Source organism: Chaetodon auriga, chromosome 15 (genome assembly GCF_051107435.1).
Source record: "Chaetodon auriga isolate fChaAug3 chromosome 15, fChaAug3.hap1, whole genome shotgun sequence".
NCBI classification, from domain to species: domain Eukaryota; kingdom Metazoa; phylum Chordata; class Actinopteri; order Chaetodontiformes; family Chaetodontidae; genus Chaetodon; species Chaetodon auriga.
The window spans coordinates 20,230,446-20,246,721 of record NC_135088.1 but is presented as its reverse complement, the minus strand read 5'-3'; the positions used below and the strand labels follow the sequence as shown (position 1 = coordinate 20,246,721).

Here is a 16,276-nt window from a genome sequence, read left to right as displayed (position 1 = left end):
AGTAAAGAGCACATCTCCATCAATTATGTATCTATCTGCCCATGAATAATTCATCAGAGACATTCTGTATGATGGAATTATGTAATTTTGGGAGTTGTGACACATTTCAGTGCACATGCACAGCAGAAATGCTCCTATTTCTCAGCACATATGACACCCATCTCATATATCAGCTGCCTTATCAGCTTTTCTCCACTTCGTAGTGACCCAGCCCAGTGGTCCACAGATCTGGGGTCATGTCAGTGTCAGGATGAGCTTACAGGCCCTTTTACACTGAATGAGTCCTGTCTGCTGAACATCACTTAATCAGGATTCATTTAGAAAACAATAATTTCATATGATTTTATGGCATATATGTAATATTATGATAGTAACTCCTTTGCAGTGTAAATGTCATACTGACTGGGTGGATGAGGAGGCTGTAATTAAAGGAGTCATGTTGTAGACTGTTTGCAGTTTTAATGAGACCTGGTGCATTATGCACTGTGTAGGGATCAGATGGCCTGATGGGGGCACTGTTCTTAAATGTCAAATTACAACTGCTAAAAGGCAACAGTTCTGATGATTGGCATGCTCTGCCTGCATCTCTCATGAGGCCTGACATGTTTCACTTGCTCTCTTTTGCGTGGATGACCATCAGCTGAGCATATGATACCACGACATTAAGAGGCTTAGCATTCTCATGTAGTTATCATCTTCCTGCTTCCAGACATGCACAGGTCACAGTAGCTGCTTCAGGATGTCACCAACACAAAAATAAACATGTCATGAAAAACAGAAGAGACTCAATATGTTGTTTGCCTTTATTCTGTGTATGCATGACTGAACAGCTTGTTTCAAAAGGCAACTGCACATAAAACCAGTCTATTTCCTGTCCAGGGAGACCCCTTACAGAGGCAGCATGTTCTCGTTTTTTTTTATTTTACAAGATCACTGCTACTACAGTTCACTTCACTGTTCTCTTTGGTGTGTGTGTGGAGGCATCATGATGGGGATTTACTGAACAGAGATGGGAAAGGTGCATGTGTGTGTGCTGTCAGGGAGGGAGAGGGAGAACGAAGGCTGTGAGCGGGGCTAAGCTGTGATTTCCTACATTCAGATGAAGAGTGTAATTACAGCAGAATGAGCAGGCATATGGCATTGGTGCAGATGTGTTTACACAGTGCACTCAGCTGGGGTTGGCTCATTACCAGAGACAGAGGGAAGAGACAAGAGCAAGGGCAATCCCTTGCTTTGCTCTCTCCGGCGTGTGAACAAGTCTGCTTTAGGAGGAGTGATGAGCTGCTTCCTCACCTGTCTAGAAGCATGTTGTAGAATAAAGTGCTTATTTGAATGTGTGTGTATGTGTGTGTGTGTGGGTGACACTGCGCCGCTTTTCTTCCTACTTCTTCACCACGCCACCTTTGTTGTCTACATTGACAGGTATCGTGGTCTCGGAGGACTGGATGGCCGGTATGTTCAGAGGAGCCTCCACGGTCAGCACCCCTTCAGGAGACAGGCTGGAGGTCACCTTCTCAATGTTAGCTGTACTGGGGAGGCTGGAGGGGAGCAAAGTGCAATACAGTTAGGCTAGAAGTCAAAGAAACCGGTCCAGTAAGAGCTCCAGTCTTGATGGACAAAGCATCACTACTACCAGGCAAGTGTAACTCTGGCTGAAACATTAATGCCTGAGTCTCACTTGGTCCTCTCAGTGTGCGTTGTGGCCCCTGGATGGCAGCAGAGCCCTATGAAGCTGAAAGATCAGACCGAGGAGGGATGAGCGCGAGGACGTGGAGGCTGCTGCTGCTTTTCAGAGCATGAAATTTAGCTATCAGCAGCAGCCAGGCTGGACCAAGCCAAAACTAAAGAGACTCACGGCAGAAAAGCCACATTAAGGGAATCACAAGAATCTGAAGCCAGCCTGAGAAATGCATTTCCTCCATGCAAATTCAGGGCAAAGCCGCCATCAAACAGCCACAACAAGCCACTTTCAACAAGAACTCTGTTAGTTTCAATTGAGTTTTGACATATTACATGACTGGTAGCTTCCTTTTATCAATGAGGCTTGATAAAAACACAAACTCATTCTTTGATTATGAACTCTGAAAGCTACTCACGTGTATTTCCTGGTGAAGGTCCTGGATATGAAACCGTGCTCGTCTTTCCTCTCCTCATGCTTGCCTAAGGACACAGACAACACACTTTTATCTAAATGTGGCACTAATCCAAAAGATATAGTCACAATGAGGAGTTGAAATTAAAGGAATGAATCGTATCTGCAAAATTCATTTTAAAATGAATATTAAACAGACATACAAGCGATAAGGAGTAAAGAAGCTGTGTGAGGAACACAGCACGAGGACAGGGAACGACTGCGTGGTGTGAACAGCTCCTAGAAATTCTGTTCATATACAGCTGAGTTTCAACAGCAAATACATTCAGAGGGAAACATATGCTGACCAAGTATGTTTTCTTTTACCATAAAGAGCAAATATCGTTAAGGAAAGTTAATCAAACTGAAGTCCACTCAATTTTTTGAGGATTCTCAACATTTAAATAATGTTCAACTGCTCGTTTTCATTTTGTTGAGGCTTTGGCTTCGAGTATTTTTATCTTTTACAACTCTTAGTCACATAGCTGGAGCCATACCAGCCACCGTCCTTCATTCTGGCTTTAAATACAGCAATATGTTTGTTATGACAACGGGCTGATAACGGCTGCTGTCCTCGGGGAGCTGTCCCCTTTTCAACACGACACTGCTCATGTGAGTGTGGCTGGGCCAAGCGGGCACTTTTTCAACTCATGAAGGGTCATTAGCTCACAGAAAGGACTGAGAACAGGGCTGTTGCATCAAAAGGTTGCACTGTGATGTCTACACAAAGCTATTCACCAAAGCGATGATATCATCTTTAAAAATATCGTTCCTGTTCTCTGGTGACATATGAGAAATATGAGGTGGCAAATTCCTCTTGGACTGAATCCCATGCTTTGTTAACTTTGGTGTTCCTGACTATGTCAATGTCCCAGCAGTGAGATATTAGCCATAGTCAGGCCCTGAACGTCGGACCTGGACAATATCCAGCAGTCCTTTTAAAGAAGCAGACACTGGGTGAGTCACGGCTAAACCTCTGACGCTAAGAGCGTGATTCTTTGTGAAACGGCAGACAGAGAGGCTGAGAAAAGACTCAGAGAATAGGGTGCTCGTGGCCTCAGAGAGCTAGGCTATTATATGGTCCATTCCATGCACATTTCTTCAGGTTTTTGCCATTTTGCTTTGGTCCTTCCCAAGCACGGATGCACAAAGAAAACATTTCATGGCAGGGAGTGAGAGCGGCTGTGTAATAAAACAGTTTCTGCACTGTGTTCATCTGGAGCTGCTGTAAAAGTCGACTCCCACATGTTGAATTGGGTGTTGTTTTGCATCTAGCAGGCATGCAACCAAAACCCCCGCCCTCCAGTGGACTGGAACTCAGCATATTGTCTCAACGTATTATGTAACTCTGCAGCAATGCATCTCCCTTGTGCTCGAGCCAGCGAAAAGTTTTCCTGCCTTTTCAGCTTGTGTCTTGTTGTTCAGCACTGTTCTGTTTCTCATATACTGGGAGGAGATGAACCTAAGGACACCAAGTGAGACACTCTGTTATCTCGCTGCCGGTGTGTCTGTCCTGTATACAAGCACACAGCCTAGCTGTTAGAGTGGGTGGTCCAATCAAAGAGAGGATATCGCCTTCAACACCTCAGGTTTTAATGGAAGAGGTCATGAAAACATTGTGCTCCTTGAATGAGCGTGTGACAGGTTACAGTACCGTACTAACAGGGTGTGAGGAAAAGAGAAGTGAGTGCTCACCAGTGATTTCCACCACGCCGTCCTTGGTCTTCACCACCAGCTCCTCAGGTGAGAAGTGGTTGACATCCAGGGACACCTTCCAGTTGTCCTGAGTCTGCTTGATCTCTGACATGCCGCTGCTCATCTGGCGGGTCAGGGCACGAGCCTGTTGGGCCATCATGGGGCCTGGGTACATCACAGGGACGTGGGGCATCATGGGGGCCATGTCCGGGGTCAGGACGGAGGGCCGCAGATACCCCGGCCAGTGGGTGCTGGGGAATGTGGCGAAGTCCTCAGGCAGGGCCGGCATGCCGAAGGCCTGGTCGAAGATGCGGCTGTTCTGCTGCCAGTCACGGAATGGGTCCCAGCTTGGGGTGCGGAGCAGGGTGAAGGGAATACGTCTCTCAGTCATGGCTGCTGTGTTCAGGCGGCAGAGGAGTTTTGCTGTAGCAGAGAGCTGCTGGCTGCAGGTGAAGAGCCCTTTGGCCTCTCTGAAAATGTTTTCCCAATGTCCTGTCTGCCTCTCAGCTGAGCGCTTTTATACACACTGACACCACCCCTGTCAACAGAGCCCTCCCTCCAACTCAAGCCCCCCCAGTTCACACCCCCAACATATTTATGGAAAGTACTAGAATATCTATTTGTGGAAGACGTAGCACGCGAATGGAATCCAGCAGGAAGGCCCTCCCCAGTAACAACTGCCCAGTGCTCTGTTAAACCTGCCTCTTTCCTGCTCTGTAAATCCTCCCCCCTCCTCTGTGGACAATCCAAAGACCCAGAAAATTCTGGGAGGCTGCTGGCAAGTCAACTGAGTACATACTAAGTCAGACTTAGAGAAGACTAACATGCTATTTGTAACATGGCTCTGTATAGGCCATGATGTGATATGCAGGACAGACTGGGCCGTGCTATTATCAGCCTCATATTAAATACACAGCAGAATGTCAGTTTGTTACATGGATGCAAATGCATTGTACACACACACACACTCAGAAACACACACAGACAAGCGCACAATCAAAGTTCTAAAAAAATAAAAAGGTGTGAGATGTCAGCACTCATCCTCTGGTCACTTGTGAAATAACCACACTGAAGGGGATACAGTGCAGGAGCTGACGAGACAAACTATTTGGTCTTCACATATTCCTCAATACTCAGCTCACTCTCAACTTCACTATTGGCTGCTCTCAGATCAGTGTCAGTGACATTTTCACATTATTAATGTCACAAACGGGGAACTAATAAGAAGCGGTTTGTCAAAGCTACTGACAGTCTGACAGGCTGTTATTGCCCCGGTGTGTGGCTTGATTGTACGTCACAGATGTGCTCCTACCAGCACTCACTGACACTCTCATGAGACGACATGCTTCTGGAAAAGGCTCCTGCATTGCACCCTGATTGGATCAAGCTGTTATGACTCAGAGGGTTGACAGTCTCCCACAGACTCCTCAAAGTTGCCATCGAGCGTTGTTTAATTCACTATGTTACACATACACATACACAATAGTTTACTTCTCTTATTTTAATAATAATGAATAAAACTTCAAAGGAATCAAACAAAAAATATATATATATTTTGAGAATAAATAAACATAATTTGAAACCAAACGATCGCACCAAAAGCAGAAACCCACACTAAACCTGTACAAGATTTACCATTTGAATACAACATCCACATCCACATTGTTCAACATCCTCTGTCACGAGGGTCCAACTGTGACCCAGTGCAACCCAATGCATCATGTTCCATTAGCAGTCTTTTTGGATTTCTTAGTTTATTTTGCAGATTGGAAAATGCTCATGTTTTGTAGTGTCACTGTAGTGTCCAGCAGCCTTGATGCCACCAGCCCAGCACACCAAAGCTAAGACAGAGCTCTGCACACCACTGACTGCTGGAAGGTATTCAGGATCCTCCGGAACAACAGTCTACTCTGTCCCTTCCTGAAGAGGGCGTCATTGTAATATAATTTATCCTCTGGAATGAAGCATATAAACCTCTAATTCATTGTCAGTGTCAGTGTTTGACTTTAGTGAATTATGTGTATTCAAGCTCATACTGCCTTTAAAGCATATGCCTGAGATATAAAGATTAAAGGAACATTTTCCGGTGTTTCTTAAATCTTTCCCGCTTGGTACGTTTACTTCATTGACCAACACAAAATCACATTATATAATCAGTTCATCTTTAGCTGCACATTAGCTGACTCGTGTTTAATTTTAGCCTTAAATTTGATGCTACTTTTGTTTGTTAAAAGGCTGATATTAGCGCTTTAACAGACGTTCCAAACATCTTTACAAAATACTGATGATAGTTATATTTGCCCAGTAACACTTTCAAAACTAATGACATTTCACTCTTATTGTGAAAGGAGTTCTTTCTATTAACTGTAAAAGTATTGGCCTATTTGTTTTTGTGACAGAGGAAGAAATTACACTTCTCACTTCAGGGGACGCTAAAGGAAGTGATGCATCTTGTACATCCTACTATCTTCCCATTGGCTCACAGACTCAGGGTCCCCAGATGTGAGGCTTGCAGTTGGAGCGACAGTCATTGGCCAGGAAGTCCAGCAGTGCTGCAAATGTATTTATCTTCCTCTCTGCAAAACAATAGAAGTGTGGCCTTTACCTCAATAGCCCTTTACCACACATTATAACAATTAGTATGTAAGTAAACATCAACAAATGGACAGCACACTGTGGCAAATAACAGTGGCACTTTCTGCTTCACCCATATTAGCCTGTTAGTGTTCACAATAACTGAGCTGCCTTAGCTGTCTGTCTCAATTTTACAGAAAGAGGAAAGAAACAGAAAACCTGACAGCAAAACTGAAAAAAAGTGACAGAAGAACAGAAATCAGTGAAATATTGCCATCAAGTCTTGCTTAGTTTTAGTGCAGGTTTGCTTTGGAGTTTCACTTTTGTTTTGGGTGGATTTTTTGCAGTTCTTATTGAATAAATACAATCCCATAGGGTCACAGTATATAACAGCAGATGTGTCTGGTGTTGATATGTTCACAGTCCCTAAAATAGATCCTCCTCTCAGTCCTGGTCTGACTGGAGGTTGCAATAGTTTGGCAGAACTGGAGAATATTCGAACCTATTATTGTGAGGCTTCCGTGTTTTCAGTCATGAGTGTTGGGTGTGGATGGTTCTCATCAGCGCCATCTGTAGGGAAATATATGCACAACGTCCGCATGACATCATAACCTTAAGTTAAAAAGAAAAAGAACCACAGAAAGTGAAATTATTTCCCCATTTGTTTCTGTTTATTGTCAGGTATAATAACTTGTACACTACAAAGAATGACTTGTAGAACCAAAGGGGCAATGCTATACTTGGAATAAATTAACAGGTTTGCAGAGTATCATGGTTGGGTTAAGTCTGGTTACACTGGGAACGCAACACTGTGCGAGTGACATGAGACTGGACAAATGGTAAGGAAGACTTAGGGTGATCCCTGATTGTACTGCCAGTTTGTTTACTGTACCACTGAAACATGGTGTGGCCCGCTATACAAGGGATTAGAGCATGTGGTGGCTGGAAACATACAGAAGAGTAGAATAATGGACTGTCCTCTAAACACAGGGAGATGTTTTGGTTCTGTCTGAGGCTGATCCCTCGCTCCTCACTGCAGACAGAGCCACAGTGGCTTGCATTAAAATGATCCGTTACAATAGGCTAAGGGTGCCATAATGGCAGTTGTGGGAGTAACTGTGGGTGAAGACTCGGCTCCACTGGCCAAAATCAGAGCATCTTAAACACACAGCAGTGAATCTTCGTAAGCCTTTGCCACACTAAGAAACCCATTGTGTGTAAAACATGGACATATACAGTTTTCAAATGGGAATACTTTTGCAGCAATCTCATCTTCCAAAGCATGACTGCTTTACAGCTCATGGCAAAATGAAACATAAATTAAATAATAAATAACCCAATAAATAGACTAATAAATACAGTAGAGTTATAAATAGCTGTAGTCAACACAAAAGTGTGCATGGAGGCTTTTTGCAGACAGTTTTCCTGTACAGTAGCATACAGCTGCCTGAGGAGCAGGCTAAATACCTCGCTGGTCCTTGCAGAGGAGGTACACACACACACACACACACACACACACACACACACACACACACACACACACACACACACATACAAACACACACACGCGCTCACACATAAAGTCAGGATTAGCAGAATCAACATAATAATTCAAACAGGGAAGAGAGTAAAAGAACATCATACATAGCCCCCCCCCCCCACATCCATTCACCTCTGTATGCAGGTGGCTGACAAACTATGTCAGAGGGGAGAGCAGATGCAGCCTGGCACCTTCCATTTCAGCCAGGTCCTCTTCGTCGAGCAGCAAGTCTCTCCTGATGCATCATGCTAAACAAGCCTTTTCAAACTCGATGGAATATACAGTGCATAGTTTACAAAGCCAGAACTAAAGAGAGTTTACATCTATACAGACAAACCTATACAATAGAATTTTTTATCATAAAAAAGTTCCTTTTGTGTTGCTTCCTGTTCCATCCGCCCACTTCTCTTTTGTTCTCACTTCAGTTGATCTCTGTGCTTCGATGAAATGGAAGTCTTTGGGGAGATGGGTACATGATGAGGGGAAAAAAGTCGGATTCTCTGAAATGTACAGTAAGCCGTTGATGTGTCCTCTTTTTGTCGTCTACGCAGCTCCTATGGTTAGGATACATATATAGATTTACAGTATACAGTTCTTAATGAATTTGTTTTTGGTTGCTTTGTGGAAGAAAAGAAAGTGCTAACATAGTACAGCGAGATTTGTTCTTTGGGCTCGACCAAATTAATTCTTGACATGTGGTAGCCCGTTCCTTTAATACCTTGTATATGTGAAGACATGAACAGTGGCAGCCAATTTCATAGTAATGTGCTCTATCAAAATACATTTCTCCTCTTTGATCCAGGCTCTGTGTTAGAGGGGTAGTGGCCTAGGGTCGAGGGCCCCGGACTGTACAGCAGTCAAGGGCTTATTAAAGAAACATGATGAGTGTACTGGAGCACAGTAAATGTATCAGGACTGCTCCTCTGTCTGTTTGCGTTTCCCTCCTGTGCGGTCTGTCGCTCAGAAGCCGGGGCTGTCGTAGCTGCTGCGGCTGTAGTAACTGTGGTGGCTGCGGGAGCGACTCCTGCTGCGGCTCCAGCTCCGGCTCAGGCTGCGGCTCCGACTCCAGCTCCGGCTTCTGCTGTGGCTCCGGTTGTGGCTTCGGCTGTGGCTTCGGCTGCGGCTGTAGCTGCTGTAGCTGCGGCTACGGCTGCGGCTGGAGCGCGACGGGCTGCTGTCGTAGCTTGATGACGAAGGGCTGGGCCGGTAGTAGGGGATCGGCCGTTTCCGAGCACTGGGGAGAGGAGGGAGCGACAGGATGGAGCGTTAGCACTCACACCAGACAAAGACAACTGTCTGATGAGTTAGTGTCATGGTCAGGCATTTCTATAAAAAAACACATGAGGTATTAAGACGAGATTTGTTTGGTTGAAAGCAAATCAGTGTTAGGTCACACAAGTGATGGACTCTGATCAGTACAGGATCTGAAAGAGAGCAGCTATATGGGTTAAAAAAAGTCCAGACACCCCCCCCCCCCACACACACACACGCACACACTATATTTGCACACACACAAAGAAATGCATGTCATGTTAGTTTAAGTTAAAGCTTAGATTGTCTTGTTAATAGCCACCCTGGAAGTGCTCCCTGTAAAGTAATTAGCTGTTAGCTCCCAAAAGAACCTCCTCTTCTCAGCGGAGGCCGACACCCAGAAAAATCAACTGTGTGGGAAGAGATAAATGCTATCAAGGTATCTCTGCGGCGACGGGGTGTGTTTCACCTTGTCACTCAGCAGCGTTATAGATTACTCAGCCTTGGCTTTTGTCTTCTCTATCTGCCATGGGAACCCGCAGCCTGTGCAATAGCGGGATATCCACTTAAATAAACCCTGATAGCATTTTAATCTCTGTCTCCCCGTGTTACAACATTAGTGCATAATCTCAGTGGGGTGTGGCTTTAGAGACGGTGTGAGTTTCTTTATGTAAATTTCAGATGAAGGAGCAGAAAGAGGACAGAGAAAAGCAGGAGGAGGCCAGGTTTACTCAGGGGACCTCTGATGGTTTGCTGTTCGGCCGAGCTCCAGGAGTCAGACTAGCCGGATCCTGCTGCACGGCAACTGTTACCAGGGTAACTAGCCTGCAGCAGCTCAGTTCAGCAGCATCCCGTTGTCTTGGCATCAGGACCTTTAAGACTGGAGTGAAAGATGACAAGGTACACACATTTCACCCATGTCTATTCACACTTGTATGAGACGGTGGAGAATGGAGTCATTTTTTATACACCACACAAACACTTTTCACAGGCGTGTGGGAGTTTTCTCTGCATGTTTTAATAATCAACCACAAACTACATTTCAAGTGCCACAATCCTGAAGAGCATTTCTATAGGACATCTGGATGTTAACTTCTGTTCATTTTCATCAGCAGAGGGATGCAAGGTACTGATCTGCTCTCAGTACTGGGGAACCTGTAAGTGATTATTGAGCAATAAATTCACCTTTCACTAAACCCCTCCTCCAAACAACAACTGTCCAATCATAGTTTAGTAACTTTAATTAGGCGCCGGCAGGCCAGAAAAGATGTCTGTTCAGGACCAACATATCCACTGTTTGTGGACATGTCAATCTGCGACCATATCAGAATTTAGAGTCCAGCCAAACTTACATTCGACATCACGACATGTGCCAAACTCACGGCTTATTCCTCATTTCTCTCTTGTAAAAGTGAAGCACACTGTTTGAAAATATGAACGATAAAGGACAGCCTAAATCTAACCACTGTATTTCTTGTCCAACTGAGTTTTTCTTCTATAGTCTTCTATCCAAACAGTCAGGAAAACATTGAAACAGTTTCAGTTAATATTCCCCAAGGTTAGACTTGATCCTCAATCAAAGATAAGGCAGTGAAGGACAGAGCTGCTCTTTGGAGTAAAGAAGGAAATCTATCATGTCTCTCAATGAAAGTAAACATGATTACGGGTTATTGAATAAAAAATGCAGTGATTTTCTAAAATTGGTTCGTGACACTACCATTACTATGGAAAGCACACTAACAAATTTCATTCTGATTTGTCATTAGTTAGACTGACATGTATGAAAGCAGGTAATCGCATTTTCTGTCCCCGATTTCATAGTGTCACCCCGACCAAACCCGCACCCTTGTAAACACCTCGTCCATTTGTGCCTGCAGGTTTCCATTTCAACTTCACACAAAGGATTTAACGGAGCGGAATGAGGTCCACATGATTTCCAGTTGTGACTTACAGCGGGAACAAATTCCCTAATTTCGTTCCTTTTGCTTGTCATTGTTGTAATTTGAAACTATAAAAGAACGTCTTTTGCCCCAGCATGAGTGCAGTTCTGTAAAATTATTGGAACGTGTTTCAACTGCAGCGTGTTACAACCATTAAAGTCTGTCATGTTTAAGTGCTGTTTAATTCCAAACAAATCAAAGCTGAGCATAAAGTTCAGAAGACGAGCTGTCTCGTAGGAGCCTGTATTACTCTGGTCTGCTGCTGTAGGAAATCCCACATAGTAAGTTGTGAAGATGTGAAGATCCAAATGAAATTTTAAAGATATAGACGTGTTACCTGGTGATCCTGCGAGCCTCCATGAAGCTGGGGGAATCTCTTCTTCTTTTGCGAATGGGTGAGTAGCTGCGTGAGCGGCGGCGGGCTCGGCTGTCGGTGTCAGAGCGGTTCGGGCTGTCCCTCTCTCTGCGTGACACACAGAAATCGATCAGCAGAGCAACAGAACACCTGAGATAAATAAAAAAAAAAGAACTAAAAGCTGACAGAAAAGTGTTCCAGAGAGCGAGCGTTCACCTGGAGTTGTTCTGTCTGTTGTGTGGGGACTTGGCCTTGCTGGGGCCTCTGTCTCTGGAAGCGGAGCGTGAGGACGAACGCCCGCTGCTCCAGGAGCTGCTGCGCTGCCGGAGGTTGGGTTTGCTCCGGGACTCCTCTTTCTTCCTGCCCGATGTGTGTGAGTGGCGCCCTGGAGATGCCGACGGGCTCCGGTGGTGTGCCTGACCCCGACTAGAGCAGTGGTGGCGCTTGGAAGAGTGGCCACCTTTTGTCCTGAGGTAATTAGGAGTATAATACAGCAAATGTCAAGTGGTTCTCTCTCAGTGGCACAGCTACAGTGGAGAGTTCCAGCTGTGATGAAAGGCTACATGAAACCCTACAATGAGAGACAAACTGAAGTCTTTGTGCTTACTTTCTCTGGTGACGAGAGTTCCTCCCTCTGTGAGTGTGGTTGTGCTGCGAGTGGGCCGAGTCGCTGCTGTGAGCAGGGGAGTGGGAGCTCTTATTCTGGCCTCTCTGGCTCCCTCTCCTCCCTGACGTCTGGCTCACGGAGCTCCCTACAGCTGCGTTCCTGCCATCCACACCCCCAGCCTCTCCTGCTGCAAACATCTGTCCTGTTTGGCTCCTGCTGGGGGCGCTGTGGAGCTTGTGCTCTCTCAGCAGAGTGGACTGGAGGCTTGCAGAGCTAGCAGTCAGCAGATGGAGCTTCTGTAGAGAAATGATGACCAACAAAGGAAAAAAAAGAAAAAAAGAAAAAGGAAAGAAAAGAGCATTAGAGTGTTTCCAGGTTGATGATTGAGTGCTACGGTGTACTTGCCAAAAGAAGGTAAACATCTAAAAGAAAAAGATCTAGGTTTTCTCCATATGGCTTATAGATAGTCCTCTATGGTGCAGCGCATGCAATACTTGGCATGCAAAACCATAATGAGTTGAAGAAATCATAATCGCAAAAACAAACAAAAATAACTAGGAGGAGGAGGAAGAGAGGGAAAAGAAATCAAACAAAACTGTGAACCAAATAAGTTTAAGAGCAGAGGCAGAAAGTACAGAGCTACAGATTTTGTAGAGTAGAAAAAGAGGACTTCTTCATTTTTTTTTTAGTAATGGTTAAAGAAATGAAACAAAACAGAAAGAGAAGACAACTTGACGGAACATCACAGAAATGGAAGGAACAAAATAAAGATCACAATTATTGAATCAATCGAATCAGAAAACAAATCGTCTGCTACTCAATTTTCTCTTTCTGGATTTTTTTTCCTGAAGACAATTGCTGAGATGTGAACAGCGACCCATTTTCTTTGTTTTTTTAATGGTTACTCTTGTTTAACTCCCTTCTGGTTAACATCCACTTACCAATAAAGTGGTATTCCCTCCTTTAGTAGGTAAGGTATGAAGAAAAGGGAAAAGTGGGGCAACATAAGTGCATCATTAGATTCACAAAATGCAAGAGAAAAAGACACAAAACCCTTCCCTGCCAGTGACTCATGAGACAATGCATGGAAATCAATGGAAAAGAACTCAAAAGCAAAGAGGAAAACCACAATGTGCAGGGAATCCCTCACACAGAGAGTAAATCCTCTGGGCCCAGTCACCTTCCTAAACATCAGAGAGCAACTGGCTGGCGAGAGTTCAAGGTACTTTCTTTACCATCCTTCTCTCCATGTAGTATCTACCACAGGGCAGAGCTGATTTTACCGCCTGACACCTTTACAGGCTAACTACTTTACCTTCTGCTGCTTACAATCAGTTTGTGGGCTCCTTGATCCAAGACACCTGTCGTTATCACAGCAGCCAACTTCTGTGCTCATGTAGTTCTAGGGAGTTGTTGCTACATTATATAACAGCAAGAGTTGGGTTATTACTGAGACTGACATGGGTTCAACCACATTTTATGGCTATTTGTTTGGGGGGGGTGGGGGTGGGGGTGGGGGGGGTTGCCTGATACGAACCCCCAAAAAGCATTGGTAAGTGAAACTTCAGTAAAGTTGCTTCTAACTGATAAAACACTGACGATGTTAATTGGACCGTTTGGGATTTTAAAGTGAAAAGCTACTTTTAGAGTCAGGACTAGATTCTATTACTTTGAAGGTAGCAATTTCGTAAACGACCTCTGTCCTAAAGGATAAGGCTGGCAATATTCTGTATTTTACTTATTGTCAATAAATCCCACAAAAAGACCAAAACCAACAATGACTTAATCCATGATCTTATTCCTCTGTGCCATGGAGCTCCACTGATGGAAAGAATTGTTACAGACGCTCACATAGATTGTCCTGGTGCTAATCCAAAACTCAAAATAATCCCCAACAACTATTTTCTCCCATTTCAGTGCTGAAATGACTGTGTTTACCCACTCACTGTGTCTGGCAGACCAGCCAGACAGTCAGCTGGTCCACTTTAGGTCCAGACTGTGACATCTCAACAACTATTGGATGAATTGCCATGAAATTCCATACAGACATGCATGGTCCCCAGAAGAATGTGTTACATTCATTACTTTGGATTATAACCAAATACCTGCAAAACTAATATCACTCCCATCAGCCTCAGCTGCACTTTGTTTTTAGTGCTAACTAGCAAACTTGTATTGATGGACTGGAACGTTGTTAGTTTAGGTCTTTTCAAGGGATCTGTTCCTGGTAAGAAAAACAAAGAGTGATGCCAGCCTTTTCCTCCTCACTCTGTATGGTAGAGGGCGAGTTAAAATATATCCCAAACCTCTATTTTACGCATTCAACAAAAATAGAGCTTGGATAAGTGATTCAACAAGAACTTGTGATGCACATTTATACACTGCTCATTGTTAGCAGGTGCTAAAAAGAGGGTAAATCTCCAAAAGGCGTTTTGTGCGAAACCAAATACAGCTGGCTCTTCCGCATGCATTATCGTGTGCTGTCTGAACTGCTTCCTAATCTAAGACACAACAAAAGCACCGCCTGGTCCTTGCAGAAAGAAGAGCCGTTCTCCACTAGAGAGACGACAACTAAGCGGTATAATAAGAAAACACACAACCACTGGTGTTTATGACAGTTGTTAGAAACAGTCGTGGAAATCAATATGGTGAAAATCATAAGACGAATGTACTAATTCACCAACAAACAGAGATGCTGGACAAACAGGAATGCATTCTACCAGAACAGAAAGAAAACAAAAGAAGAGAAAGAAATGGACCTGGAAGATAGAGCGGGATATTGGACTTCAGGATGAAGTTAAGGAGGAAAGAGAAAAACCAGAGCTCTACGTAATCCAATCTTTTAAGAGTCAAATCATAATTGATGAAGTTAGATTAATTTGGTTAAAGACCATTGGTAAATAACAGAAAGAGAGAGAGAGAGAGAGAGAGAGAGAGAGAGAAAGAGAGAGAGAAACATTGACGTCACTCAGGCTAGGGTGCTTGTCACATTCTCATCTGCATAAAGATCACGTGCGTAGGCAAAGCATTACCTACCTTCCATTTCAATCAGTGACACGTATGCAATATCAACAAAAAAAAGGAAAGAAAGAAAAAAGAAAAAAGGAGAAAGGAATGTTCTCCGCAGCGAAATGGGAAAAAGACAATGACCTCTTTTAGTATCAAAGCTACATATTTTGTCCAGAGACTAAGGAGAAATAAACAAACCAAAAAGCAAAAAGAAAACAGAGGGGAGAAAAGAAAAAAAAAATCCATATGGAATTCAAATGAAACTAAAATTAGAAACAAAGGATGAGTCTAGAAACTACATGATTTGCTTTGTCTTTTTCGCTTGTACAAATGCAGCCATATTTGTATCAAAAAGGGAGGGGGGGGGGGTAGAGGTAAACGGATAGAGTTAATCGTCATATTAGTGGACATCCATGTAGAGTAGAGTATCTAGAAGGATGGGAGAGGGAGGAGGGGGAGAAGAGGGGGAGGGCATGCAGAGCTGGCAGATGTGAAAGATATGTGGGAAGAAAAATGCCAGGACGACAAGAGTGAGACGTGAGTCACACATGACACAGATGAACAGGTAGGAGGAGAGGAGGGGGGGTGGGGGGAGGGGTCGAAGAGTGTTGGAGGGGCAGTCACCGCTAAGATGGACAACTAGAGAGTCAGCACATTTGAAAGGGACCCCAGTCACATTTTGGCCTGGGTCTTCCTCAGTAGCAGCACTTCTCTACTCTGTACTTTTTGGACGTCAGCCCAGGTTTCTTCCAGGCAATCGTTTTTATTTATTCATCACTATGAACACAGGTACGCTAAGAGACGGCCTGAGGAGTTTTGTCAAATCTGCTGTTTAAACTGGGAACAGGGAGCTTGCATTCAAAATGGCTTGGGTCCCTTTAAAAAGACAATCATGTTAATAAATGTGTGAGTTGTCCGAGTTATTTTCAAGAGTCCATGTACTTGTGTTTGAAGACATCCATTAATAATGAGCAAGAGGACGACTAGTCCCATTTGGGACTGTCTCGTCCACAGTGTAGGGGACAGTCCCGGAGAATTCCCATTGGAGCATCTGTGCTCTCTTTATTGGAGATGGAGAAGTTCAGCACATGTACTTACAAAACTAGCCTGATGGTCTTTTCCTTGAAGCCTTCTCTCTCAAAACCACGGTCGTATGGCTCTGCTAACCACTCAA

The 16,276-nt window shown here is 44.2% G+C and overlaps 2 protein-coding genes across 3 annotated transcripts in view; both read right to left on the bottom strand.

Moving 5' to 3' along the window:
• Positions 1-1,318: 1,318 nt before the first annotated feature.
• Positions 1,319-4,312, bottom strand: hspb1 (heat shock protein, alpha-crystallin-related, 1). Its single transcript, XM_076749825.1, has 3 exons — positions 3,827-4,312; positions 2,097-2,160; positions 1,319-1,538 (listed from the first exon to the last, which is right to left on the bottom strand). Exons 1-3 carry the CDS (start codon positions 4,215-4,217, stop codon positions 1,382-1,384), a joined length of 612 nt encoding a protein of 203 aa, XP_076605940.1. The 5' UTR covers positions 4,218-4,312; the 3' UTR covers positions 1,319-1,381.
• A 2,737-nt stretch (positions 4,313-7,049) lies between these two features.
• srrm3 (serine/arginine repetitive matrix 3) overlaps positions 7,050-16,276 on the bottom strand; it is a 69,001-nt gene continuing 59,774 nt past the window's right edge. The window contains exons 11-14 of one of the 2 annotated variants that reach the window (XM_076749737.1): positions 12,094-12,389; positions 11,703-11,954; positions 11,469-11,594; positions 7,050-9,174 (exon numbers count right to left, since the gene is read on the bottom strand). In XM_076749737.1, coding sequence (XP_076605852.1) covers positions 8,901-9,174; positions 11,469-11,594; positions 11,703-11,954; positions 12,094-12,389 — 948 coding nt within the window. In that variant the 3' untranslated portion in view covers positions 7,050-8,900. The remainder of the gene's footprint in view (positions 9,175-11,468; positions 11,595-11,702; positions 11,955-12,093; positions 12,390-16,276) is intronic. The other variant, XM_076749738.1, reaches the window with a different exon arrangement.

What these genes read in the sequence shown, in the direction of transcription:
- hspb1 (XM_076749825.1), bottom strand. Translation starts at nt 4,217, where the DNA reads ATGACTGAGAGACGTATTCCCTTCACCCTGCTCCGCACCCCAAGCTGG. An exon ending in CGGCGTGGTGGAAATCACTG is followed by an intron (nt 2,161 to 3,826) that starts GTGAGCACTCAC and finishes CTGTGTCCTTAG; the next exon opens with GCAAGCATGAGGAGAGGAAA. An exon ending in ACCTTCACCAGGAAATACAC is followed by an intron (nt 1,539 to 2,096) that starts GTGAGTAGCTTT and finishes GCTCCCCTCCAG; the next exon opens with CCTCCCCAGTACAGCTAACA.